Below are 25,903 nucleotides of genomic sequence, written 5' to 3'. Positions count from 1 at the left end.
TAATAGCCCATAGACAGTCTTGAAGGCACTGAAAAATTGTTTGTAGTTTTTCATGTCAGCAAAGTGCTGGATTTCTTCTGCTTTTTTTCCCCCACCATCGGTCTTGCATTTTCCTGACTCACACTGCGCCGTGGCTTGGAGGGACTTGAATCTGTCCTTTTTAGGAGCAGAGTTTGGGTTATTTTGCCATTCCATAAAGGTTTTGTTCTTTTTGTTCAACAGGTCTTCAATAGCAGTGTTGTTCTTGTCGAACCAGTCCTGGTGGTTGCATTGTTTGGGGCCTAGGACTGCCTTTGATGTTTCTGTCACCGCATCTCTGAACTGGTTCCATTTCTCGGTTGGGCTTCCAGTGAGTGTTCCCTTGGCAGAGAGTTTGTCATCCAAACAGGACTGGAATGTTTGCAGATAAAAATAGATCTCTGAGATGACTCACGTTGTAAGATGCACGAACTGTCTGGGCACGTTTTGGATGGCGAGGCGCAATGTGTATTTGAAAAGTCATTCTAACCAATCAGTGGTCTGTCCATTCAGCTCTTCTCATGGCTCTGGTGTCTGGTGACTACAATGATGTAGTCAATGAGATGCACTGTTTTGATCGTGGATGCATCCACATTGTTTATATTTGTTCGCCATTCTGAACATAGTGTTCGTGATAGTGAGTTCGAACTCTGAGCACTTGCTGAGTAGGAATAGGCCGTTGTTGTTCATTTTGCCCATGCCGTGTTTGCCAAGCACTCCTTTCCATCTTTCATGGTTCTGACCAAAGTGGACGTTAAGTCTCCCAGTAGTATCAGCTTGTCATTGGTGGGCACTGAGTGCAGGACGGCACTCAGGTCATAGTAGAACTGCTCGATGGTTTCCTCTGTGCTGGTCAGTGTTGGGGCATATGTGCTGATGATTGTGGGTATACTGGTCTTTGCTGAGAGGTAAATGGATCTTCATGAGCCTCTCGCTGATGCCCACAGGCAAGTCTGGCAGCTGTTTAAGCAAGTTGGTTTTTGATGGCCAGGCCAACACTGTGGAACTCATTCTTTCTTTCTTTCTTCTTCTTCCTTGTCTTCTTTCTTTTCTTTCTTTCTTTTCTTTTCTGATCTTTCTTTCTTTCTTTCTTTCTTTCTTTCTTTCTTTCTTTCTTTCTTTCTTCTTTCTTTCTTTCTTCTTTCTTTCTTTCTTTCTTTTCTTTCCTTTCTTTCTTTCTTCTTTCTTTTCTTTCTCTCTTCTCTTATCTTCTTTCTCTCTTTCTCTCTTCTCTTCTCTCTTTCTCTCTTTCTTTCTTTCTTTCTTTCTTTCTCTCTTTCTCTCATTCTCTCTTCTTTCTCTCTTTCTCTCTTTCCTCTCTTCTTTCTTTCTCTCTTTCTCTCTTTCTCTCTCTCTCTCTTTCTCTCTCTCTCTTTCTTTCTTTCTTTCTCTCTTTCTCTCTTTCTCATCTTTCTTTCTCTCTTTCTCATCTTTCTCTCTTTCTTCTCTTTCTTTCTTTCTTTCTTTCTTTCTCTCTTTCTCTCATTCTCTCTTTCTTTCTCTCTTCTCTCTTTTTCTTTTCTTTCTTTCTCTCTTTCTCTCTCTCTTTCTTTCTTTCTTTCTTCTTTCTTTTTCTTCTTTCTCCCTTCTCTCTTTCTCTCTTTCTCTCTCTCTCTTTCTCTCTCTCTCTCTTTCTTTCTTTCTTTCTTTCCTTTTCTTTCTTTCTTTCTTTCTTTCTTTCTCTCTCTCTTTCTCTCTCTCTCTTTCTTTCTTTCTTTCTTTCTTTCTTGTCTTTCTTTCTTTCTTTCTTTCTTTCTTTTCTCTTTTCTTTCTTTCTTTCTCTTCTTTCTTTTCTTTCTTTCTTTCTTTCTTTCTTTCTTTCTCTCTCTCTCTCTTTCTCTCTCTCTCTTTCTCTCTCTCTCTTTCCTTTCTTTCTTTATTTCTTTCTTTCTTTCTTTCTTTTTCATTTTAATCAATCCATCCATGTTTAATTTACAAAATCAAGTTCACGACTTTCTTTTTCAATTTTTTCCCTAATACATATGACTTAATTTTTTACCCTATTGCCCTTTATCATGGTATGGGGAAAAGAATCCTCTAACTTCTTCTCACATCTTCATAATAGACCTTACCAACATTCTTCATCTAACAGTGAACAGAGTCATCTTCAAAGAAACACTGGCAGTCCCATAGTCTCTCTTGTGGTTGGCTGGTGCTCAAGGACAGGCATATATGCTTGGATTGTCCTGTTCTTACTGCTCCTCATTTCAGCTTCTGTAGACTTGTGAGAGGATGTGGGAGGATCATACTCATTCCTGTTTGTGGTCAAGCCTAGCTTTTCCCTAGATGCTAGGTTGTGTTCACCTCTGGAATTGTCTCAGGCCTGGACCTCTATGATACGCCTGAAATCTGGGCCATCATCACCGGCAAGCCTCTTTGTCTTTTAATTCCAGCCTGTAGCCTGCTGAGACCCACTACTCTCCCACACCAATAATAATTCACAAAAGCAGCCTTTCTGAAAATGACTTCATGATCTCTCTGGGCTATTCCTTGGGATATTTCCCTTCAGTATTGCTCCATTCAATTAGCCCTTTTCACAGGACAGAAAGCAAAAGGGCGCTAAAAGCTGCTATTTATGGAAAGTTCCTAGGAAATGCCAAGGCCCGCAGTATGAATTTGTTTTGTTTTTGTTTTTTGTTGTTGTTGCAAAACTACCTCCTCTATACCATCCACTGTTACCAGTCTGAGCCAGAAAGAATGAACACTTGATTGCTTATAAGCATGCATGGGGTGACATCAGTAGATGGAGATGATCTACATGGGGAAATACTAAAATATCTGTTGTGATTCCATTGGACCTCTCTGATAGTACTGGGGTAACTATGTCATAACACTGTTCTTATACTCTTTTAAATTCAGGAGTTGTGTCTCTCTCACACAAACACAACAGTTGTGAAGGCTATTCCTTCCTTGGGTATTGAATGATATCTGCTCATTTTTGGCACTATTAAAATCCACTTTGCCCAAGGCAGGCTTCCTAGCATGAAATCAGTTAGTCATAAGGAGCAAACATTTCAAAGGCAGAGTCCACACATTTCTGTTAATTTGCATTTAGAGACTCACTTGGTAAGGCCAAAGGTACCTTCCATTTAACTGCCAAATAACATGCGGCCTCCTTTCTTTTCTGACAGAAAGAAAGAAGGCATCATGTCTCAGACTAGCTTGGTTCTTGAAAACCAGCTGAGGAAGTGAGAAGATGTAAACTCAAGAGCAATGCCAACTCAACAGAAATACAGGTACTGTTGTCATAACGGTATGGAGAGCCCATTGTGGCCTGACTCATTTCCAAGGCAAGAACTTTTGTAGCTAATTCTCACTCCCAGAGAAAAACAAGTAAATCTGGAGGAGAATTACTTCTAATGGTCATACTCTTCATTCCTTTATGATAGACTATGTAAATGACTACTAAGCCAACAATCAGTCCTTTAGTCTGGCTAAATGGCCAACATGATGATGGGAATCTCAGCAAAACAAAACAGGGTCCATCCAGGAAGTGCCATGACTTTTGTTGCATCTTGGTAAACCAGACACAAGGAGCTCAGTTTTCTTCATCAGAAGAAATGCCTTCAATCTCATCTCTGTCTCCACCAATTGCCATCCAGAATGCTTTGGCCACCTTTTCTGCATTCAACTTTCTTTGTTCATGAGGCAAAGTCACTGCTTTGTCTTTCATTTCTTTTAGTTTTGAAAATAGTCTTTCCAAATTTTCCAGATCTCCTCCCTCCAGTAGTGAGACTGGCTAATTCTTGGATATCCAGGTCTAACATGGGGTCCACAATGCTATTGACTTGGCATCAGCTATGTTAGAAGCACTGTCTTGATAATCAAAGCAGCTTTTAGCCCTATCTCCTACTGGCATACAAGGTTCGGTTTGATGGTTTTCAGTTGACCCAATGTTACAATTTGCACCAGCCAATGAACTGAGAAGGCCAAAGCTTTGATTTCTTTCACTCTTCATTACCACATTCGGACCATACATTGGCATTCAAGGCTTGTACAATTCTCTTTACTCCAGTAGACTCTGGAAAGATCATCATCTTCCTCAGGTAATTCCTCTGGATTAAGTTCTACCAATTCAAAGCCATGTTGAATGCGCCATTCTTGAGCTCTTGGTCGTCTTACACCATTTTCAGATACTCTGTCACAAACCAAGATGGTAGCCATGCTTCTGCCAATGGAAGCCATGCTGAAACACTGTCAAGACTAGAGTTTAGTGTGCTGTCGAAGTAAACAATGAATGCCTGGACAGTCTCTACAATTTCAGCTGTGACAAGGAATCTATTTGGCACCACACACAAATTGATGTCTGCAAAATAGTATTTGTTATCAATGGTCCAAGGGTAAAATCTCACACCATTGTTGGTAGTAGTATCTGCAGGAAGATCTTCTGTTCTGAGATATGTTGGACCAGCCTGTCCCGGTGAAGTGGAAGAACAGCTGGTGACAAGAGCACAGGGCACACCAGCAGCCATCGCTGCCTCGTCCTAGCTACCTCGCTCCGGAACTCTTTTCTTAAACCTCTACTTAGAATCAATATCAAGTATCAGTTCCTATGCATAAGAGAAATAACTGCTAAGCAAAGAGGTTAAATGACTTTCCAAGGGTCACATACTGAGCAAATGTCTAAAGTCACATTTGAACCCAAGTCCTTCTAACCTGAGGACTGCTTCTCAATTCACTGAACCACCTAGCTCCTCCAGCTACGGGATGCTAGAAGTGTGAACATTCAGAGGAAGACATACCTCCCAGTAATACTACATGCCAGGTTTCAATGGAGTGTCCTTGTAGGATAAGAACTTGGATCCAAGGACTTTGACACCATGTGTTACAGTGTCATTGATGATGAATTTGTGGTGAATTCATCTCTTTCCCTCTGCTCTCTGAGGATGTGCCTGGATCACTAATCTTCCTAGGAAGCTGGGTCTCTTCTCCAAGGACTATGCCCTCAGGTCAAAGAGTAAAAAGTACATTTTATCAATCATTTTGTAGTCATGATTGGCCTCTCAAATATCTGCATTCTGAAGCTATTGGATTTCTTCACATCTGTATTATTGTTGCAACCATTGTATCAACTTGTCTCCTTCTTCTATTCTTTCACTCTACATCAGTTGATAGAATCCCCTCCAGATTTCACTAAATCCATCAAATTCATATTAAGAAACAATAAAATTTCATGATATTCATAAATCAGAGTTTATTAAGACATGTCTCAATGAAGGAATGCCCAGTTTGTTTGTAATTTCTCACCAAAATAAAAACTGCTGCTGCATGTAGGCATATACTTATGGCTCCTTTCTCTCTGCCCCTGACATCATTGGGATACTTGCCAATTCCATCACACCTCTCTCCTGATTGGTATTGCCACTGACCTAGATCTCTCAACTTTCTCTCCCAAAAGATGCCTCTCAATTCCACTTAATGAAGTGAATCCAAGGACTATCACAACATCACTAGTGACTTCTCCCTCTGCCTTAGACTTAAGGGTTCTTCCGGGGAGTGATCTTTTCATAAACATCCACTCTGGTGATGTCCAACATCTGGAGATGGAGAAAAAAGTTGTCGTGGGAATCTTAGAATGGAAGTCAGGATTAGGAGAAATCTCCACCTCATCCCCCCTTAAATCCTATCTCCTTTTCTCCCATTATTGACTTTGTTCCTGTTCCCTGTCCCATCAGAAAGAAGTTCATCTTCAGTCAGCAGCATTTTTCTCTCTCTTACTGCCCCCAAGTGAGACCTGGCCAGTCCCTGTCCACATACCTGATAGGGACTCTCAGCTGAGATTTCAGGGGAAATAGAGGAAGAGGCCAAGCCCTGTAGACAGAAAAACAGCACTCAGTCAGAGACTGCAAATGTCAAAGTTTGAAAAGAACTTAAGACAGAGAATGCTAGGACTAGAAGGAAACTCATGACAAGACACAACAGGAAGGGATCCTAGAGACCTCATGGTCATGGAAACTCAAAGTAAGAAAAGGACCAGAAAAAGCATCTAGTTTGATCCAGTTCCAAACACTAACCTCCTTTTAACTCATGTGAGAAAGATCATCCCATCCTTCTTGGAGATTCCATTGTGGGGAAGAGCACCATATCCTAAGAAGCCCATTCCACACTCTTTCTTCAGTAAGCATTTATTTTGTCACTTACTACATGCCAAGCACTTTGTCATAAACTCTGGAGGATTTTTTGTTCTCTACCTGCGACTCCTGCTATAAGAATCTACCTGTCCTGAGTCAAGGTTTCCATAGCAGCTGTCTGCACCACCAATTATTGGACTACAGCCATGAGTCCCTTCTTTCCCAGACCACTGTTCAGCAGCTGCCATCTTTGATACACAAAATAAGCAATCCAGGACCTTTCACTCCTGAAACTTCCATCCTGCAAACTCCACTCTCACCCCATCTTCTCTCCAGGTTTCCAGTCTTGGAAACACAAGTTAATCAATTCTAGCTTGATGTTCAATTCCACTTGCCATTCCTGTAATTTCCCAAAGCAAAATCTCACTATTTGGTCACTAAATGCAAGTGGAATCTCTCTCAATGAAATATAATCTCATCATTGACAAAGATCTATGTTATTTGTATAATTAAATTCTATACTTGGCAGAGTTCTGAACATACAATAAACTATGAATATAATTTGAAGAGAAATGACTCATTGAATGAATGATTTTTCATTCATTTGTTCATTCCTTTCATGAAAAATCCTTGCATACAAGGAGCTAATACTCCATCAGAAGGAAATCATTTTTAAACAGACCATCAAATCTGAAATAAAAACAAAAAAAAAATCACTCAAGGCAGCACACCTATAATAGGAAGGAGCAGAAGAGGTTCCTTTAGGTGTTGGCAGTTGAGCTGAACTAGGCAGAAGGATTGAGGTTCCATGACATGGAGTTGAGGAGAAAATATCTTCCAAATATGGGAGAGAACCTAAATGAAAGAGCAAAGAGGGCAAAAGACCAGAGAGGGCTGGGAACAATAAAAAGTAATTAGGTTGGACATTTGAATTCAGGAAGCACAATAAAGTGAGCTATTTCCATGGAGCAGGAAATAGCTAGCAAAGAGCTGGCCTGGAAGCTAAAAGAAATTTTTTTTTTCCCTGTCTGGTCTCTAACACATAATGGCCTCAGGATCCTGGGCAACACTTTGATGTGTTAAAGTGTTAATGTGAAGACTGGATTTGGCTATTCCCTGATTGTAACAATGAAGCTACTTAGCTCTTCCTTGATAGTGAAGATAAAATTGCAATCCCAGCTCTGTTTTTGTATTTTAATCCCCAAAGTGTTAACTCAGTTCTTAAAGTAGATCTACTCATTTTAACTACAAAAAGGTGAACTAACTACATAAAGGTGTGAACTAAACAAAAAAGGTATGAACACCCATTTCATACATTGAGTGGGAGGTCTGGAACCCATCTGTGAACTAATGGGCAGCCCTAGGGAGGAGTGTCTGCTATTATTGGTAGACCTAGGTAGGGGAGGTGACACAAGAAAAAAGTCTTTAAATTAAGGAAACAGAGGCACACAAGGGGCAATCAAGAATGAAATAGAGTCACTTGGAGGAGAGACTGGAAGACAGACACTCATACTTGGAGTGAAGACACTTGGCTATGGAACTTTTAGACGGTCAACATAGTGAGTGAAAGACTGACTTAGTTTCCTTGCCTTTCTAGAGTTGTGACCTCTGAGAAAGGCCCATCTTCTTGAGACTACTTTCCCCTGGCTAGGGCCTGAGAATTTCTACCTGGCTCAGAGGAAGCCAGAGCTCTCTCTCTTGCTCTCTCTCTATCTCCCCCTTTTCTTCCTTCCTTAATATCTTCCCTCTATTGTAAATAAACTATCATAAATTCCATTCTATTTTAGTAATTCATTTTGGTATTTAGAAATTAAATCCCTGGTGACCAACAATTAATTATTCAGGTTCATATAAATTTAACAGTTAATATCCTCACTATATTCTTTTTTTTAATAAACTTAATTTTTTTTACCACTTACATATAATAAATTTCCACATCAATTCCCCAAAGTTATATGATCCAAAATGTCTCCCTTCCTCCTTCCCTCCCCCTTCCTGGAGATGGTCAGCAATTCAATCTGGATTAAACATATATTATCACACAAAATTTATATTTTGTATATTGTACATTTTTATAATTGATTAACCTGATCAAACCAAAAACCCCACTAAACATTTTCAAACAAAAAAGGGAAAAATCATATACTTTCATCTGTATTCTTACTCCAATAGCTCTTTCTCTGGAGGTGGAGAGCATTCTTTGTTATAGGTCCCTCAGAATTGTCCTGGGACATTGTATTGCTGAGAGTAGCTAAGTCTATTTGCAGTTGATCATTCTAAAATATTGCTGCTGTTACTGTATACAGTGTTTTTGTTCTGCTTATTTCACTCTGCATCAGTTCATGTAGGTCTTCTCAGCTCTTCCTGAAATCATCCTGTTCATCATTCCTTACAGCACAATAGTATTCCATCACCATCATATACCACAATTTGTTCAGCCATTCCCCAGTTGAAGGACATCCCTTTAGTTTCCAATTCTTTGACAACAATAAATATTTTTATATGAACAGTCCTTTCCCACTTCCATCATCATATTCTTAGAATCTGGCTTTCCTCATTTTGCCTCACTTTGAGAATGGAACTTTCTCCCACCAAAATCAGTAACTGGACCCTAGAAATAGAGAGACACTGAGCCTTCCCGATGCAGGAAGTGACATAGTCAGACATGGACCTAAGGAATATGTTTGTCAACTGCCTGGAGAGGAGGATAAACAGTAGAGTTTGGGGCACCAATGAAGAGGGTGTTCCTGAAGATAATATAAGAATGGATAATGACTCAAACTAGAGTATTGGGATGTTTGAGTATGGAAGAGATGGAGGGGGCTGGAGAGATCATGGCTGACATGTCAATGTTAGGAAGATTTCCTAACATCAAGTCTTCACTGGCCTCTACAAACTCTATCCCTCACTCCCAATTACATCCTTTGTCATCAAGGAATGTAAATGTAATTTCTCTTCCACATGACATCTCTCCAAGAACAATTATCAGGTCCCCATTTACCACCACAATCCCCTTCAAAAGTCAACCCTTCTTCATGATGGTCCCCATCCCGAAATTTTCCCAATGCCAGGGAATGAATACCCTCCTTTTTGTCCTCCTTCACACACTCCACCATATCAAATTACTATAGTGGTCATGCAGTCTCTTGGGCAGATCACATTGTCCAAAGCACAGGACCACAAAGACTCTCCAGACCCAGGGAAAAGGGCCCCTTCCCTCCCCCTGATGAACACCCCCAAAGTCCTACTGGGTATTGAGAAGGATCTTCAGTCCCTACCTGTGCAGGCAGAGCCAAGCCTTTTAGGTGAACAGTGTTCTCATATACAGTGGTGTCCTCCCCTGCAGGAAAAGAAAGTTAGAAGAAGATTTCCTTGGTGTATCCTGGGCATAAATTCCAAAAGAGACTGACTCCTCCTTCTCAATTCCACTCCCTCAGTAAATAGGTGAGGAGGACACAGAAGAATTCTATCTTCCTCACTTCCCCCACAGAAATTCAGTCAATAAGCAGTTCTGAAGTTTCTTCTCTCTGACAGATGCTGTGCCAAGCATTGAGCATATGAGGAAAACTGGGAGACAGTCCCAGATAATCCAGAAGATCATAGTCTAAAGGAGGAGACCACTGACTAAAAACAATGTACAAGCAAGATGTAGACAGGAGAAACTGGTGAGACAATCAACAGAGGGAAGGCATTATAATTAAAGGTGAGCAGGAAAGACTTCTGGTGGAAAAGAAACATTAGCTAGCACTCAGAGGAAGACAGAAAACAAGGAGAAGATGAAGAGGGAAAATCTTCCAACATGGGTGGAAGACAGCAACAGAAAATATCCAGTGGAGCCTTTTCCAGGTTGTCTCATATAAGATTCTGATATTTAGGAGTTCTAAGATTTCATGATGGCATTTGTTAAAGCTTCTAGTTCCTTGGTTCTAAGATACTGACCTTCCACAATATAGGTCCCATCTTATCATCTCCACTAATCTCTAAATCTGACTTGAGGGAGAGAACAAAGAAGCTTCAGGAGAATATAAGCTCAGGGAGGGCAGGAATGTGTCATTTTGATGATAACCCCTCACTCTGGTGACTCATTGAAGCTTAGTGGTGAGCCAGACACCCCCAAATGTAGGAAGCTTCCTCTCTTCTGGAAGTGCTTCTAGTCCCTATAACAGGCTATGTATAATTTCTTTGGTCTTGGCAGCTCAGGGTAAAAACACCACCACACAATGTCTGTAATCTTTTGCTTAAAAGTCACCTTGCAATGAAGCAGTGATTTCAAAGCAAAGATATGGAGATGGATGAGACTGCTGAGACCAACTCATTAAGCCCTCTTTCTATGCCCATGAGGAAACTGAGGCATAGAGATCTTTTCCCAAGATAACCCAGGTGGTAAGAAAAGAGTCAGACTTGGAGAAGAATAGTAGAAGATGGAGTAGAGAGAGTTGGGAGGGACCATCTCTGGGCCATGCATAAATAGTAGCAGAACTCTTTAACCTCAAAATATTAGGAGCTTTGAGCATATATAATAACAAATATTGTTTCAATTGAGTAGAGTAGAAGACTCTAAGAACAGCTGGATTGTACTAGTCTCCATAGTCTTCCTACTAAAAAAAATAAGCCAAAAAGAAGGTTAGCTCATTGGTTCTCATTGAAATGAGATTGAAAGATTTCTTTGGTTTGAGACAAAACTCCCAGGATTGGATGCTGCTTTCAGTGGTCGGTGCCTTTACTTACCATATCTTGGTGCTGACTGTTTCCCTCGAGGGTGGTGTTTTTTGCCCCTGAAGAAAGAACAGACATGTGGGACTGACATTCCCAATCAGAGTAAAAGAGTTCCTGGACCTAGAAGGGATATTTGGAGCAGAGCCAAGTCTGGTCATATGATGCCCTCAGGTTTCCTGTCTTATCCTTGAAGGACAACCCTCTCACTGCTAGTTCCTTTCCCCACACCTACTATTATTTTCCTGCTAAGCCAGGCTATAGCTTCGGAATCTGCCCCACTGGCCTTTTACTGCACTTGGTTTTTCACTATGTTGTAGATACTAAGCTCTCTCCTTTCTCCCTGCAGCCCCCGCCTCCCATTCTTCATCCCTCTGCCTTCTTGATATCAGTTCATTTGGTTTTTGACCTGACAAGATGGTTAGCTCTAGAGCTCAGCCCATTGGGAAATTGAACACCTCTTCTGAGATGTACTAAAGTGTGACTGTAGAGGAAGGAGGAAAGCCCAAAGAAGGAGGTCACCCCAGGATATTAGTACTGAAATGTAGGACTTTGGGAAAGGCAGGTAGACTGTGTACGAGGAGGGGGAACAGATTACAGAGGACATTCATGGCTTCTTTTCCTCATTCTGGGACACGGACCAGGAGGGAGGACAACAAGAAGCATGATTCTACCTTCCAGTATTTTTGGTGATGAGGACATAGATGAGAGCCCCAAGAAGAGCCACTCCAGCTAGAACTCCAATCACAACGCCCATGATAGCTCCACCAGAGAGAGTGGCACCATTACTTCTTTCTGGAGACTCAGATGCTGCGGACAAAGAACAGAAAATGGACCTTCAGGGTTTTTGAGGTGTTCCAGACATGAAGTGCCTACCACTTGTGCACAGTGCCTGGCCATTGGGAAATACTGAGTCACTGCTAGCTGATTTGCAACATAGACTCCACTTTTCTTCCTCAAGTCTGAGTATCGCCTTGTCAGGGTCCCATTGTAGGCTACCTGGCAAATGATTGGAGACACCTGAATTTTGGTCAATCACACCAAACTCTACATACCTAATCTCTGAATTTACGATCTCTCACCAACATTGTGTCCACTACCATTCCATTTCTGTTGATGGCACCACCACACTACCAGTCATCCAGGTTCAAGTTAAAAGCCATGTTTGACCTTTTCTTCTGAAATGATCATCTAATCAATGTCTCTGATGGTCTCCTTAATGCTATGATTATTTGTGCTTTTACTGGATGGTATCTCTCACACCTATCCCTTGTCTCAGGTTCCATCCACATAATGGCAATAGTTTTCTTTTTTTTCCCTCAAGGACTTTAAATTATATTTTAATTTAATTTATTTATTGAATCACTTTAGAACATTATTCCTTGGTTACAAGAATCATTATTTCTCTCTCATCCCCCCACCCTTCCCATAGCTGATGCACAATTTTACTTGGTATTACACGTGTCCTTAATCAGAACCTATTTCCATGTTGTTGGCGTTTGCACTAGGATGTTCATTTAGAGTCTATATCCTGTGGAAGAGGCATGAAGAAAGAGAGAACTTCATGCTTGCAAAACAAAGTGAGGGACCTCGTCTCTCAATCAAGGTGAACATTCCAAATCAGAATGTTCCCAGGAAAGTCAATTAGAGCCTGGCCAGAGGAGATGAACTGAGAGACTTCTTCTCTGGGATTTCTGACCAACGGAGAGACTGGCTTTTTTTGATCTAGGCAGAGAGAGACCTTGGTGGCTTTTCTGAGAGAGTGGTGAAGAAGCTGGATTTTCTAGCTTTGAACTATTTGTCTTGGTTTCAGAGAGAGATTTCCTTGGTTTTTGGCTGAAGTGGGAAGAAACTGAGAACTGATCTCTGTTAGCTTCTGTCCCAGGATGAAGAACCCTGGGGGGAGAGGGGGCTTCTTGAGGTAAAACTGAGAAGAAATTATCTTTTGTTGGTGGCTTTGTGTAACTGAAAGAAGAAACAAGTTATCCTCCATCTCTCTGACTGTCCCTGAGTCACAGTTGTGACAGGACTGTTATTTCCCCAAATCCTCCTATACCTCATTATAGATTAGGGAAACCCTCATCCCTCTCAACTCAATCCCCATCCTGTTGTTCCCAATAAAACCCCTTACTTGAGAAAAGAAGAGAAAAGAATATTTCTCTGAAATCTCATAGTTCCCCTGAGTTACTTAGAAGGTGGCTGACTAAGACCAGGAGAGGGAAAAAGAAGGCAGAAGGACATGGGTGGAAACTGGGAGGTGAAGGGAGGAGGAGGGTAGTAAATATCTTGATCTATTAGACATCAATAGTGATCAACAGGCAATCCCAGAGTACCCCTCTAGTAACATCTCTCTATCTTTCAGAAATACCTTTATCTCCATCATAACTAAGCACCTTGAGGTTTCCCCTGATTGTAGTATTTCACCATTACAACAAGGCACTTTCAGGTTTCCCCTAGTAGCTCTCTATCTCCTAGCAGGCCTTTAGTCAAACCAGAGTACATTCATTTGCTGCAATCAGAAATATCTCCACAGTATCCTTTTTCTAATACAATCCCCAATCATATCCCCTCGACCCATGTAATCAATAAGTTATTTTTCTTCTATGTTTCTGCTCCCACAGTTTTTCCTCTCAATGTGGATAGTGTTCTTTCTCATAGATCCCTCCCAGTTGTTCAGGATCACTGCATTGCCACTAATGGAGAAGTCCATTACATTCGATTGTACCACAGTGTATCAGTTTCTGTGCACAATGTTCTGCTTCTGCTCCTCTCACTCTGCATCAATTCCTGGAGGTCTTTCCAGTTCACATGTGTAAACCTTGAAATCTCTCAGACTTGTGAATGTTAAAAATTTCCCCATCAGGGAATTCTTAATTGGAACAAATTCCCTACTGAGAAACATTCCCCATTTTGATGTGAGAACTCACCAGGATCAGAAATGGGAGGACCTCTACTCCAACCGTACTTAAGACTGCTTTAGGGGAGAAAACTCCTTGCTAAACAATGAAAGTACTTGGACCCATGCTTATAATAAGGCAAGCAGTTCTTTGAGCCAGGCCTGTTTTTAGAATGGATACAATGGGATGCTAGGTACCTAAAAGAGTCAGGCAAGTTTTCTCTTGACGAGATTAATTGACTCAGCTGTGTTTTCTCTGATTCAGACTTACTGAGGAGATTGGTCGACTTAGCAGGACCTTAGATGGGCAGTCCTTTGGAAAGCGTCTACAGTGGTTGGTAGATGTAGGGACTTAGGCGAGGTGACATGGGAGAAAAACTCCTATATAAGAAAAAGCAGAATCTCTTGATAGAGATCCTTTTGGAGAAATCCTCTTGGAGAATCTCTGATTAGGATCACTTGGGAAGAATCTCTTGAGAGAGGCTCTGGAGAAGGGAAGCTCTTGGAGGACAATCTCTAAGAAGGTCTCGCTGGATCTCTCTCTGGTGAAGTCAGCTGAAATGGAGCTGGTCTGGTGTCACTAGAATCTTTGTTTAGGCAGACCTTGTGGTGAGTGTTAAAAAACTGACTGATTTCTCTCTTAAGACTCAGGGCTAGGCCATATTGGCTTGAGGCCCTTCATATTTATTCGTTTCTTACTCTCTCTCTCTCTTTCTTTGATTACTCATTGTATTGTTAATTAAAATCTCTATAAAACCCAGTTGACTTGAGTATTTGAATAATTGGGAATATTTCCCTGGTGGCCACCCTATATTTAATTTAAAAACCAAGACACTGTAGTGAAACATATTTTTGCGGTCAAATTTACTCACCCTCTCTTATATCTATCACAATTTATATCTTCCACCATTTTAACTCACTACAGTTTAAGACCTCAACCATTTTAAATCTCACACATGGAATCCCTCCGGTTCATTATTCCTTTGAGCACAATAGTATTCCATCACCACCAGATACCACACTCTGTTCAGCCATTCTCCAATTGAAGAGCATCCTCTCATTTTCCAATTTTTCATGGCAATAGTTTTCTGGCCAATGTTTCTGCCTCTGATATGTCATCTCTCTAATTTATCCTTCAGATCATTGTCCATATTTAAGCATCTTTAAATACCATTCTGATTACATCATTTTTCTCCTAAAAAAATCTCTAAATGATTATCTCTGGCTTTGATACCTGAAAGGCAATACATTGAAACAGAAAGTGCCCTGGGATTAGAATTTTGTGAGCAGGATCTAGCTATGAGATTTAGGGAAGTTTCTTCCACCATCTGGTCATCACTCTCTCAATTGTATTATATGATGCAGCGTGGGTTGGGAGTAGGTCTATGTGTCACATTCATCTCAGCTTTCAATCCTCTGAGTTCATCTTTCTCTCCCTTGGCACTTCCTAGCCTAAAAGCCTTCATTAGTGTAAAAGAGGATTTACAAGACAAGACAAGCCTGCAAACCAAAGTAAAGGACCTCAGCGGTCAATCAAAAAAAGAACATTCCAAATAGAATGTTCCCAGGAAAGAGAGATGGAGTCAGGCAGACTGAAGGGGAAGAAGCTCTGAACAGGTCCCCTGTTAGTTTCTGTCTTAGGCTGAGGGACTGGTGTGGCTTTGGAGGTGAGAGAGAATTTTGTGAACTAATTTTGGGCGGGTGGCTGAGTGTGGTGAGGAAGATACTGGTTATTCTGAGACTTGAGTTTGAAGGAAGAAGAAAGAAGATTAAACAGTTGTCCTCCCATCTCTCTGAGTGTCCCTGAGTCACAGCTGTGACAGAACTCCCAATACCCTCTGAACTCCTTGTATAGATTAGAGAAACCCCCAACCCTCTTACCTCATCTCCACCCTGTACTATCTTCCCCAATAAACCTCCTTACTTGAAGAAAGAGTTTTTTCTCTAAACCTCAAAGTCCACTCTGAGAAGGAAGGGGGAGGGGTGAAGCTAAGGACTTCAGAAGAGAGAGGTAAAGGCAGGTATTGAGGGAGACGGGGGGGTAGGAAAATTATTAATCAATTAGTCATATAGTGAATTGATAAACACCCTCAAGTGTTCCCCTAATATCACTCTATTATAACTAGGCACCCTAAGGTTTCCCCTAGTATCTTTCTAGTCAAGCCAGAGTATATCCTTTATTATAACTAGAAATATCTCCAAATTATCCTTTTATTACATTATTTTCCATTTTATTATTTTTTGAATAGCTTCTTTATTGGTCTTCCTTCCTTTAGTCTTTCTTTCAATCTGTGCCCTTCCTCTTTGCAGTTTGAGTGTTCCATGTATTGTTATTGAGGAGAATCATTAGGATCTCTTGGAGGATGGGCTAAGGTTGGCGGATAGAAATGAGATCACTTCCTCTGGTCAAAAGGAAAAATGACAAAACTGTCCTTGAGCCACCAGCTCTTTACAATTATGGCATTTACTCTGTAGTCTTTCCTTTTTAATTCAAAGATCTTTACTTAATATAAGTCTTATTGCATTGTGATCAGTATATGTGTTTAATGCTTTGCTTTTTAGCAAGCAGGAGTTCATTATGCCCTGATGCATGGTCAGTTTTAGTAAAAGTGTCAGACACAGATGAGATGACTCTATGCTCTTTCCCATTCTTATTCAATATTCACCAAACATCCATCCTATCCTGCTTTCATACACTTTGGGTCAGGCCCTTAGGCACCTCTCTTTGTGGTTATATTTTCCAGATCTGAAAGCAGTACATTGAGATCCCTTACTGTTATGATTTTCTTCAGCTTTTTTTTCCCCTTTTGGTACATATATGTTTGGCAATTTGACCCACACTCATTATTATAGTGGTGCAGTAATTCAATGTCTATGGTATCTTTCAATATAATGGAGTTTCTCTAATTATTTTTTTCATATCAAGTCCATTTTTGCTGTCATCTCAGATCATGATTGATACCAATTTCTTTTAGTTCTACTGGAACATAATTTGACTCCATTCTCTATATATTTGAGAAATGAGGCTTTGGTCAGAGAAACTTGCTCTAAATTTTCTCCCCCCTAGTTTTCTGCTTTCCTACTAATCTTGGCTGATTGTTTTTGTTTCTATAAAATCCTTTTATTTTAATGTAATAAAAATGATCCATTTTACATTAAAAACTAACTCTATATTTTACATCTGTGAGTGAATCATCATATTTCAGATGTATCCTTTAGAGACAACATATTGTTTAGCTTTTGCTTTCTGCTAAACTATGCTAACCCCTTCTCTTTTATGGATGAAATTCTAATTTATATTTACAGTTTAAAAATAATACTTTTCCTCCATCTTCTTCCCATATCTTTTCATCTCATTGTTCTTTGTCTCCTTCATTCAGAAAATGGAAGAGAGAGAGGAGTGTTCCTTTATTATGATAACTGTTTAGTTTTGTGTGATCCTCATAGTGATTCCTTATTATGAAATACTTGAGTAAATACTTCTCCTGGCCATGCATTGTCTGCCCAGGCTGCATTGGTCTGTTTTCTGCACTCAGCCATACACAATAGTTACCTTTGAACTCCTTTGAACATTACCTTGAGCTATTTCTCCATAGAAATGGAACATTCTCACTCCTCTTCTTTGATGTATTGAGCTCCTCCCCATTCTTTAAAGCACAACTCAGGTGACAGCTCCTCTCTGAAACCAGATGATTTCTGACCTCCCAGAACTGTGATGGACTTTCCCCCATCATGCACATCATTCTCTAAACTTACTTGACCTCTAATATTGTCTGCCAATTACTTTTGTTGGAATATGAACCATCTACTAAATTATAAGATTCCCAAAGGTAAGAATTAAATCTTGGGTAAATCTTGTGCATCATTCAGTGTCTACCATAGTGTTCTGCACATAGTAGGCACCTAAATGTGTGTCACACAATGAATGAGCTTGCATTGGACATGAGAGTTTCTCACATTAGTAAGGGAGAACAAGTGGTTTGTCTCCATTTCTCCCAAGGACAACTAGGATAAATGGACTAACAGTCACTACAAATCTGACCACATCCCTCAAAGAGATGTTGTTCCTTTACATGTCCTCTCCCAATGCTCCATGAAACGTCATCCCCATTCTAGGCCAACTCAAGGGACTTATTCTCTGAGGAAAGAGAGAGAAGACTCACCAGCCACCTTGACTGGGATGTTCTTAGACACTGATAACCTGGTCACCCTGTTCCTCGCCCAACACGTATACTTTCCTAAATGTTCCAAAGATGCTGGCGTGAGAGTAGAAGTGCTCCCTGAATGTACAGATCTAGAACTCTCCTTGACATGCCATTCATACTGGGCAGGGGGGTAAGACAGAGCCAGACACTGTAAAGTCTGGGAGTCATTGAATTGGACCTCAATTTCCCCACTTTCTCTGAGGAATCCTGATCTGCTCTGGTCCAATCGAGGAAAGAGCAAAGAGGGAAATGGGATTTCAGTCATTTATTGCTGGGGACAGCTTAGGAGGAAGGAGATAGAGAATTACTCACAGCTCACAGTCAAGGTGAGGGCATCACTTCTCTTGGCATGGGCTGGATTCCAGGCTTCACACTGGTAGGACCCAGAATCTTCCCTCTTCACACCCTTAATGAGGAGAATCTGATTATTCTCGAATGTGCTCATCCTTCCATGGAGAGACAAGGGCTGGTCGTTGAAGAACCACCGAATATTTGCCCCCACATTTTCTGTGCTACAGGTCAAGATCAAAGACTCATCCTCTAGGATGTTGGTGTCATTGACAGCAATCATGGGTTTGGCCAGTTTCTCTGGAGAGAGCAAAAGAAGGGAGACTTGTGTGAGGGTCAGGGCTGCGTCTCCACCAGGCACCATTTCATGGGAAAAAATACCAAAAACCCAAACCCAAACCCTTCCATTACAGACATTGGGGGAGGGAGATGCCACTTCATTCTACAGTTGTGCTAATAATTAAGGTGAGCAGGAAACTATGGCAAAGGAGTACTGTGTCCTGGGCTACCTTTGCACCAGATAGCTCCCAGGACATGAAGAACTAGTGATTAAGGTGAGAATAAGAGAAGAGAATAAGCATTTATTAAGTGCAGAATGGATTCCTGACAGGAGCAGCAAGGTGCTACAGTAGATAAAGGTCTAGTTATGAAGATCTGAGTTCAAATCTGTCCTGGAACACTTACTAGCCGTGTGACCCCAGGCAAGTCACTTCACATCTATTTGCCTCAATTGCTCATCAGCAAAATAGGGATAAAGTGAAGGAGAAAATGCAAGCCACTCCAGGATCCTTGGAAAAGAAATCTTACATTGTGCATGTAGAGGCAGATAAGGCTGAGCATCTGTGTAACCAAAACAAATATGTCCTGCACGTGGTAGTTGTGGTTGTTCATTTGTTCCAGGTCTATCTCACTCTTTGGGACCCTGTTTGGACTTTCTTGTAAAAATACTAGTATTTCTTTCTGTTACTCATTTTTTTTGATATTGCACATTTCTTTAATTTTATTTGAAGGAAAACAAAATGCCATTTTCATTACATTTTCATCAATTTTAAGTTCTTTTAGGGATGGTTTTTAGATCTCATCAAGATTTACTACATACTTAAAAGTAATCATAGCACGATGGGAATTTTACATTATTTGAAGATAATGAGATACCTGTTTTTGAGTTTAAAATCAAGAAATTTGTTAGCTCAAAATGCAAGAACTCTTTTGAAATAAGTCGGAAGAAAGAGAGAAATTTTATCAACTATTGGTGATTTAATTTTAACTGTCTATCCAGCATAAACAAAGCTGACCTAAAGGGAGAGCTAAAAGCAAAGAATATATTCCTTAGAGCAAAAGGGGACAAATTGAATTATGTTGATGAATTTTCCTAATAAAATTGCTATACAACTGGTTAGAATTACGAGGTACAGAAAGCCAATGAGCCGAGTGGTACGAATGATTATACAACAAAAAAGCAAGTATTGACAATGCTTTCACCTGGTGCTGGATTTAAAAAAAACAACTATTATACAAGTGCATATGAAAGTTTGTGCATACCACATATAATCCACATAAAGCACAGCATAGACCTCTTACTGTATTAAATATCCCACCTATATGGGTCTACTTTGGGTTTATGTCCCTTTATTAAGTAAAAAAATTATGTAGATATTAAAATTATAAGCTAATGACCTGCATCTTTTCATATAGATGACTTTAATACATCTGAATAGAAAATAAATGGTAATCCTAGCTATCTATCTCAGAAACAAAATTTAATTGAACTTTTCAGACTTGCATACAAATCGCTCTACGAGGTATGCAGGTTTTAAAAGGATTCATGATCAGTTTTCAGAAAAGCAGCAAGTTACTCCTGCAAAGTCTCTTATGGGAACTGATTGAATTCAGTCATTTTTGGATGAGATGTCTTAGAAATGTATGAAAGGTTTTTTCCAACCACACAGTAGTAGCTGAACACTTGTCTCAAAACCTAAATTATGCAGACACACTCTAGGTTCTATTTGTTTTTATTTGTCATTCTAGAATCACTATTGGTTGAGGAAGAGCTTTGAAATAAGAAAAAACCTAGATGACCATTTCCTTAAATATCTAAAAAGAATCCAGCTCTTCAAATACTTTTAATCTCAAGTCATTTGGTGCTGCTGAAATATGGAAACAGTGAGATTTCAAGAACTATGTTCATAGTAAAGTTATGAATTCTTCTGTAGTCTCCCCCAAACCAATCACCTGGTAAGATTAAGTGGCGTGAGCTACCCCTGATCTAAACCATAAACCGTATACCAATTTATCAGTTCTGGTACCTGGTAAATTTCTCTTGTGCTGCTCTCTTCCTACTCTTAACACAAAGCAATAGAGACCTGGAAATAAATCCATGGATTCAAAGGAATGCATTGAAGCAGAAGTGAATTAGGAGAGTAAATCCTGCAAGGCAGTTAGTTTTTCTTGGCTGCCTCAGGTGTTGTTTCCTCTAGTAAGTAAATTTAAAACTTAACCTTTTACACAATTCAAAGATTTTTAAAAATCTGGAAAATCCTGTAGGCCAAAGGAGTTTTTTATGAATGAATGCTGTAGATGTGGCCTCCAGTGATGGGTAGGGCTGTGACCATTTCTGTGGTGCAGCTGGAGAACGGATCTCATTTGTCATTTGTTGGCACGAGGAGGGCTCGTTTCCTAGGAGCCTACTGAAGGATCAATGAGCTCCCATGATTTTGTAGTGAAGGGTTCAGGTCACTGAAGTTACATGCCATGGTCATTCCTTGTGCAAAGTTTGATGGAGGTGAAGATAAAGTGGTTTCTTGGTCAACAACTGCAGTTTCTTTCTTTTAAAGTCAGTGGGTTGTTTCTTGTAGAGTTCTATTATAATCGGCCCAGGTTTAATTTCATCCATCTCCATGAAAGCAAAACATTTGGTGCTGGTGAACCTTTTTTTAGGCTTATAGTGTTTGAATTCAAAGAAAATAGCTGCACCTTTGGTGAACTTTTCAATGTGTTTCTAAAATTCAGTGTCCACATTAAAGTGAACATATGTATCCTCCTTCCTTGAAGCCACAGGAGTATCTTGCACAGGGGTTAAATCTATGCCATTCAGATCTGGAACTCTAGCAGGGAAGGAGTCTGGAGACCCTGCTCCAGCACCACCCTCTTCATCGTCATCCTCAAATTCCAAATTCTCTTCTTCACCAGGTGCTAAAATTCTTCTTAATGGGACAGGCTGTACATCAAAGGGGAATTCTTTATTATAAGTAAGAATATTCTTTAAGATTGGTTCTAGTTTTTTCAGGTCCTCCAGTTTAAATTCATCTTGAGACTGTGTGGACTGTAAGGCGGCACTTCATAATTCCAAGCATGTTGCAATTTTACCAATGGTCTTCTTTTGCTCTTCTGTGAATTCTGAATTATGTTGAGCCTGAGCTTCTTTCTGAAGATGTCTTGCTAATATCTGGTACTCGTCTATCGCTTCCACAGCTGCCCCCACGAGTCGAAGTCGGCGCCCCTCCTGAAGCTGGCGCCCCAGTGCTGCAGGAGACTCCGGGTCACCTCAGACATGGCCGGTCCCGTCCCCACCCCACCCCTGCCCGATGGTTTTAGGGAGCCATGATCTTGGACTGGAGCCGCGGCATCCGCGAGGCACCGAGGAACGGCTTCAGTGGCCTCCACCGCCCGCTCAGGAGCCACCCAAGCCCATTTGCCGCCTCTGTTACTCATTTTACAAATGAGGAAACTGAGGCAAGCAGAGATAAGTGATTTGCTCAATGTCACACAATGAGTAAGTATCTGAAGTCAGTTTTTAACTCAAGAAGATGAATCTTCCTGACTCTAGACCACACACATTATTCACACCATGTGTAGCATACCAGGCATGTTAGCATCTGGGAAGTATGGTTGATGTATTGATATTGTATCCTATATATTCATTTATCAGATACATGGTAAGATCAGTTAATGATCATTGTATGGAAGTTACAGTCCAAAGGGCAAGAGAATTCCTGAGCCCCCACAGGGTCCTAGCTCACACCTTGTCAGACCACATTCCTTTCCAAGGCACATGTCAGGTTAATCTCCACCTCTTTGATCTTGTCGTTGTCAATTCAACCAATGTTAAGACCTATGCCATGTTACGTCTTCATTGATCACCTCCCAATCCACATTCCTAAAACCTCCAATAAAAACTGGGGAACAAGCGCGAATCTCTCTTTTACATCCCTGGATCTTCAGTGTGCTCTGTCCTAACTTTTTCCTTTTGATCTCACTTTCCTCTCAATGCTGTCAACCACATGCTTCCTATTAATCCTCGGACACTCTCGTCCATAGGATGCATTAGGGAGTTCTTACTTCCCATGTGTTTTCTTATTCCTCATGTTTCCCTTTAATTAATTATCCGGGGGAAATATTAAGGAGTTCGCACCATTCCCCATGTGTTTTAACTTGTTGGCTCTGAGTCTTTATTATTCACCTACTTCCTTAGTCTCCCTTCTCCTTCTCAGGTTATTACCCACAGGTAAATATATACAGGGACCACAGGTCGGTCTTTATACCATGGCCCATGGTAGATAGCACAGAAATGTTGCTTTTTCATGGTTATTACTATTGTCAGGGGCTTTACAAATATTAGTTCATTTTATCCTTATGACAACCTTAGGAGCTTTAGTGCTCTCAATATCCCCATTTTACAGTTCAAGAAATGGAGGTATGCTGAGGTTATGTGCCTTTTCTAACATATACATCCAACAAGTACCTTGTAAACCTCAAAATTTCTTAGACTTATAAATGTTGGAAATTTCACCATTGGGAAATTTCGTACTTGGAAAATTTCCTATTGATAGTGGGTCTTGACTATTGGAATGTGAACCCCATTGGCATGGGAGGTTCCTTCTCCTCCCTTCTTAAGATTACTTTAGGACAGAAACCTTTTGCTGAACAATGGAAAGGACTTTGACCTATGCTTAAGCATAGAACAGGAATTTCTTTGAGTCATGATTGATTTTAGAATTGATACAATGGAGATACTTGGAATCAATCTCCACCCTATTCAGTCCTAACAGGATTGAGTAAGGGCTGCAGCCTAGATCAAAATTTAATTATTCCAATCTCTACCCTACTCAGGTTAACAGGATTTAGAAAGGGCTGTAGCAAAGGATCAAAGATTTAATTATTTGAAAATATGACCTTCAACAGACATGTGCAAAGCCAGAGACCTCTGGGCGGTCCTGGGTTAAGCTAGAGCCTCCATTGGCACAGGGAAATTGATGGACAGGTGATTGGTAGATGTGAGGACTGAGGGGAGGGAACTTGGATGGTTTCCTTAAGGATAGGGGGGTCTAGAGACTCGGGGTGGTGGAGGAGTTGGTCGGAGTGGTTGCAGTGTGCTCTGAGAAGCTTGCGCAGAAGGAAGCTGAAGGTGGGGGCCTCTGAGACTGTTTCTCCATTTTGGTCACGTGAGTAATAGGGACTGATCTCTTTTCTTTGCCCCAGCTATCTAAGGGCTTGGGCCTTTTAGCCCAGCCTAAACAGAAGAGGTATTTAAGCCCTATTCCTTTCTCTCCCCTTTCTCTCTCCTTCTATCTCTCTATCTCTAATTCCTTTCTTCCTCCTGTTTGTAATTAAAACTCCATAAAAGGTTGACGGCTGACTTGAGTTTTCATTAAGGAATTACATAGCTGAATTCCTTGGCGACCTTAAATTAATATATATCAGTCTTTTTAAAGTGATTTCCTTGTCACAACCTGAGGCTAGATTTGAACTCAGATCTTCCTGACTTCAGGCCCAGTAAACTCCCTATATGATGAGACTTTCTCTGCCTCTCATCAGCATTTCATTCTACTCAAGGAGTCCCTTGACCTGAATCCTATGATCCTATTAAAAAAAAAGATGCCAATAACTATATTTCAATAAAATTGGTTTCCTTTAAAGGTTTATGGATTTTATTTTTGGAACTTAAAAGCCTCCTCCTCAGAAGGGGCTCCTGGATGCTGACTGCCCAAGAATTCTCTGGCCCAAAAGAAAGCTTCCCTCAGTTTCTGCTCAATGTTTCCCACTGTTTCAGAATCTGAATGTCTCCTCCCAGACAGTGGCTCCAGGAAATAGTCAGTGCATATTATTCTCAGCCTGAGCCTTGTTGAAGCTCCATTTCCCACCTCTTTGTCTTAGTTTCTTCATCATCCCTACAATGAGGGAGCTGCATTAGCTGTGTGATACTTTGCAGGTTCCTCACAACCCACTTCACAAAGGAGAAAATGGAGGTCCAAAAAGGCTGATGGGATTGCTAAGAAGGTGAGTGACTACTCCTTTTCCAGGGTCTCAGCTCTCTCCTCTTTACCCAAAGGTCCTTGTGGACCTTTTTCATACCAGGAACCTGAAGGCTCAGGGCTCACAGAGACAGTGAGGACCGAAATTGTCACCAGGGATGGCTTTTAGCCTTATCTAAAATACTCTTTTAACTTTTTTACAGCATAAACTACACAAACTTCATGAATCCGGAGCTGCAGTACAAGCCAGACCACTAGACTTTTCTCTTCATGACCTGAACCCAGGAGACAAGGTGTATATTAAGAATTTCAAGCATACTGGAGCAACTCAGCCTTCATGAGAAGGACCATTCCAAATATTGTTAACTACTCCAACATCTATAAAGATTAGAGAAAGAGACTCTTGGATTCATTGCTCACATGTGAAGAAAGCATCTTCTGCTGAGACTGATTGACTGTATCTTATCATATGCATTGGAGATAATAATCCATTGACAAGTGGATGCTGTTTTTGAAAACACATTGAATTACTAATTTTTCCTTATTTTTATTATTGCTTATCTTTTATTTTGGTTAGAATATTTGACTTTTTCTCATTTCTTGTACTAAAGGTACACATAATTAACATTATTTTTCTGCAGTAATAGAAGTTTAATACATATATATATACTTGCTAAAATGACAATGCATACCCAAAAGCTTTAAACTATGGGAACCTGCCATTTATTGATAAAATGTCATGAGATTGTGATTAATGTTTGTATCTGATTCCAGAAAATGGGATAAAAACAAGGAGCATAGACTTAACCTGAAAAGTGCCAAAAAGAGCATACATGAAATATTAATGTGAGACTCGAGGTTGCGACGCTTGACATATGTTAAGTCGTAGGACTTCCTTGTATCTACACTCTTTGTGAAGTACTCATACAAGTACAAAACTTGACTATCATACTGGCTCCTTATATCCCTGAGAATGACAAAAAGGTCAAACGAGGGAATGACATTTCCCCATCAAAATAGAATTCTAATTCTTTTCTTTCTTCTATTATGGCAACTTCCTGTAGTCTTGGCTGCAAAAGGGTAAGTGAAATATTACTGCATTCTGTCCTACAGATTTATGGGATAGAAATTACTTTAAATTGGACCTATACAAAGGCCTATTTTGAAGTTTTTTTTTTCCTTATGTTTTTGATTATTTTTCTATTCTTTTGATAATTGACTCATACACCCCCATAACTCAACATTGCATTCTAAGCTGAACTGGATGTTTTTTAACTCTTACTTCAGGGAGGATTGTATTTTAATTTAAAATCCAAGAATTTTGATTTTTTGTTTGAGATTGTATTTTTACATAAAATCCAAGATTTTGATTTTGTTCAAGAAAAGAACTTCAAGGAAGAAGCTTGCTAACTCCAAAATCCAGAGAATGAATTGTTGCAGAAAGATGCAGAAAATCTACAT

The 25,903-nt window shown here is 40.3% G+C and overlaps 1 protein-coding gene and 2 pseudogenes across 1 annotated transcript in view; all 3 read right to left on the bottom strand.

Moving 5' to 3' along the window:
• Nucleotides 1–1,887: 1,887 nt before the first annotated feature.
• LOC103096488 (alpha- and gamma-adaptin-binding protein p34-like) lies at nucleotides 1,888–4,281 on the bottom strand (annotated as a pseudogene).
• A 916-nt stretch (nucleotides 4,282–5,197) lies between these two features.
• Nucleotides 5,198–25,903, bottom strand: part of LOC103096854 (carcinoembryonic antigen-related cell adhesion molecule 21-like) — a 41,161-nt gene continuing 20,455 nt past the window's right edge. Inside the window, exons 3-8 of the mRNA XM_007491551.3 lie at nucleotides 18,216–18,491; nucleotides 11,477–11,612; nucleotides 10,818–10,864; nucleotides 9,368–9,429; nucleotides 5,776–5,829; nucleotides 5,198–5,555 (exon numbers count right to left, since the gene is read on the bottom strand). Coding sequence (XP_007491613.1) covers nucleotides 5,496–5,555; nucleotides 5,776–5,829; nucleotides 9,368–9,429; nucleotides 10,818–10,864; nucleotides 11,477–11,612; nucleotides 18,216–18,491 — 635 coding nt within the window. The 3' untranslated portion in view covers nucleotides 5,198–5,495. The remainder of the gene's footprint in view (nucleotides 5,556–5,775; nucleotides 5,830–9,367; nucleotides 9,430–10,817; nucleotides 10,865–11,476; nucleotides 11,613–18,215; nucleotides 18,492–25,903) is intronic.
• On the bottom strand, nucleotides 20,918–21,897 carry LOC130453962 (axin interactor, dorsalization-associated protein-like; annotated as a pseudogene).

This window comes from Monodelphis domestica, chromosome 4, assembly GCF_027887165.1.
Source record: "Monodelphis domestica isolate mMonDom1 chromosome 4, mMonDom1.pri, whole genome shotgun sequence".
NCBI lineage: Eukaryota > Metazoa > Chordata > Mammalia > Didelphimorphia > Didelphidae > Monodelphis > Monodelphis domestica.
Note: the sequence above shows the minus strand (reverse complement) of the source record. Positions and strands in the feature narration are given on the sequence as shown.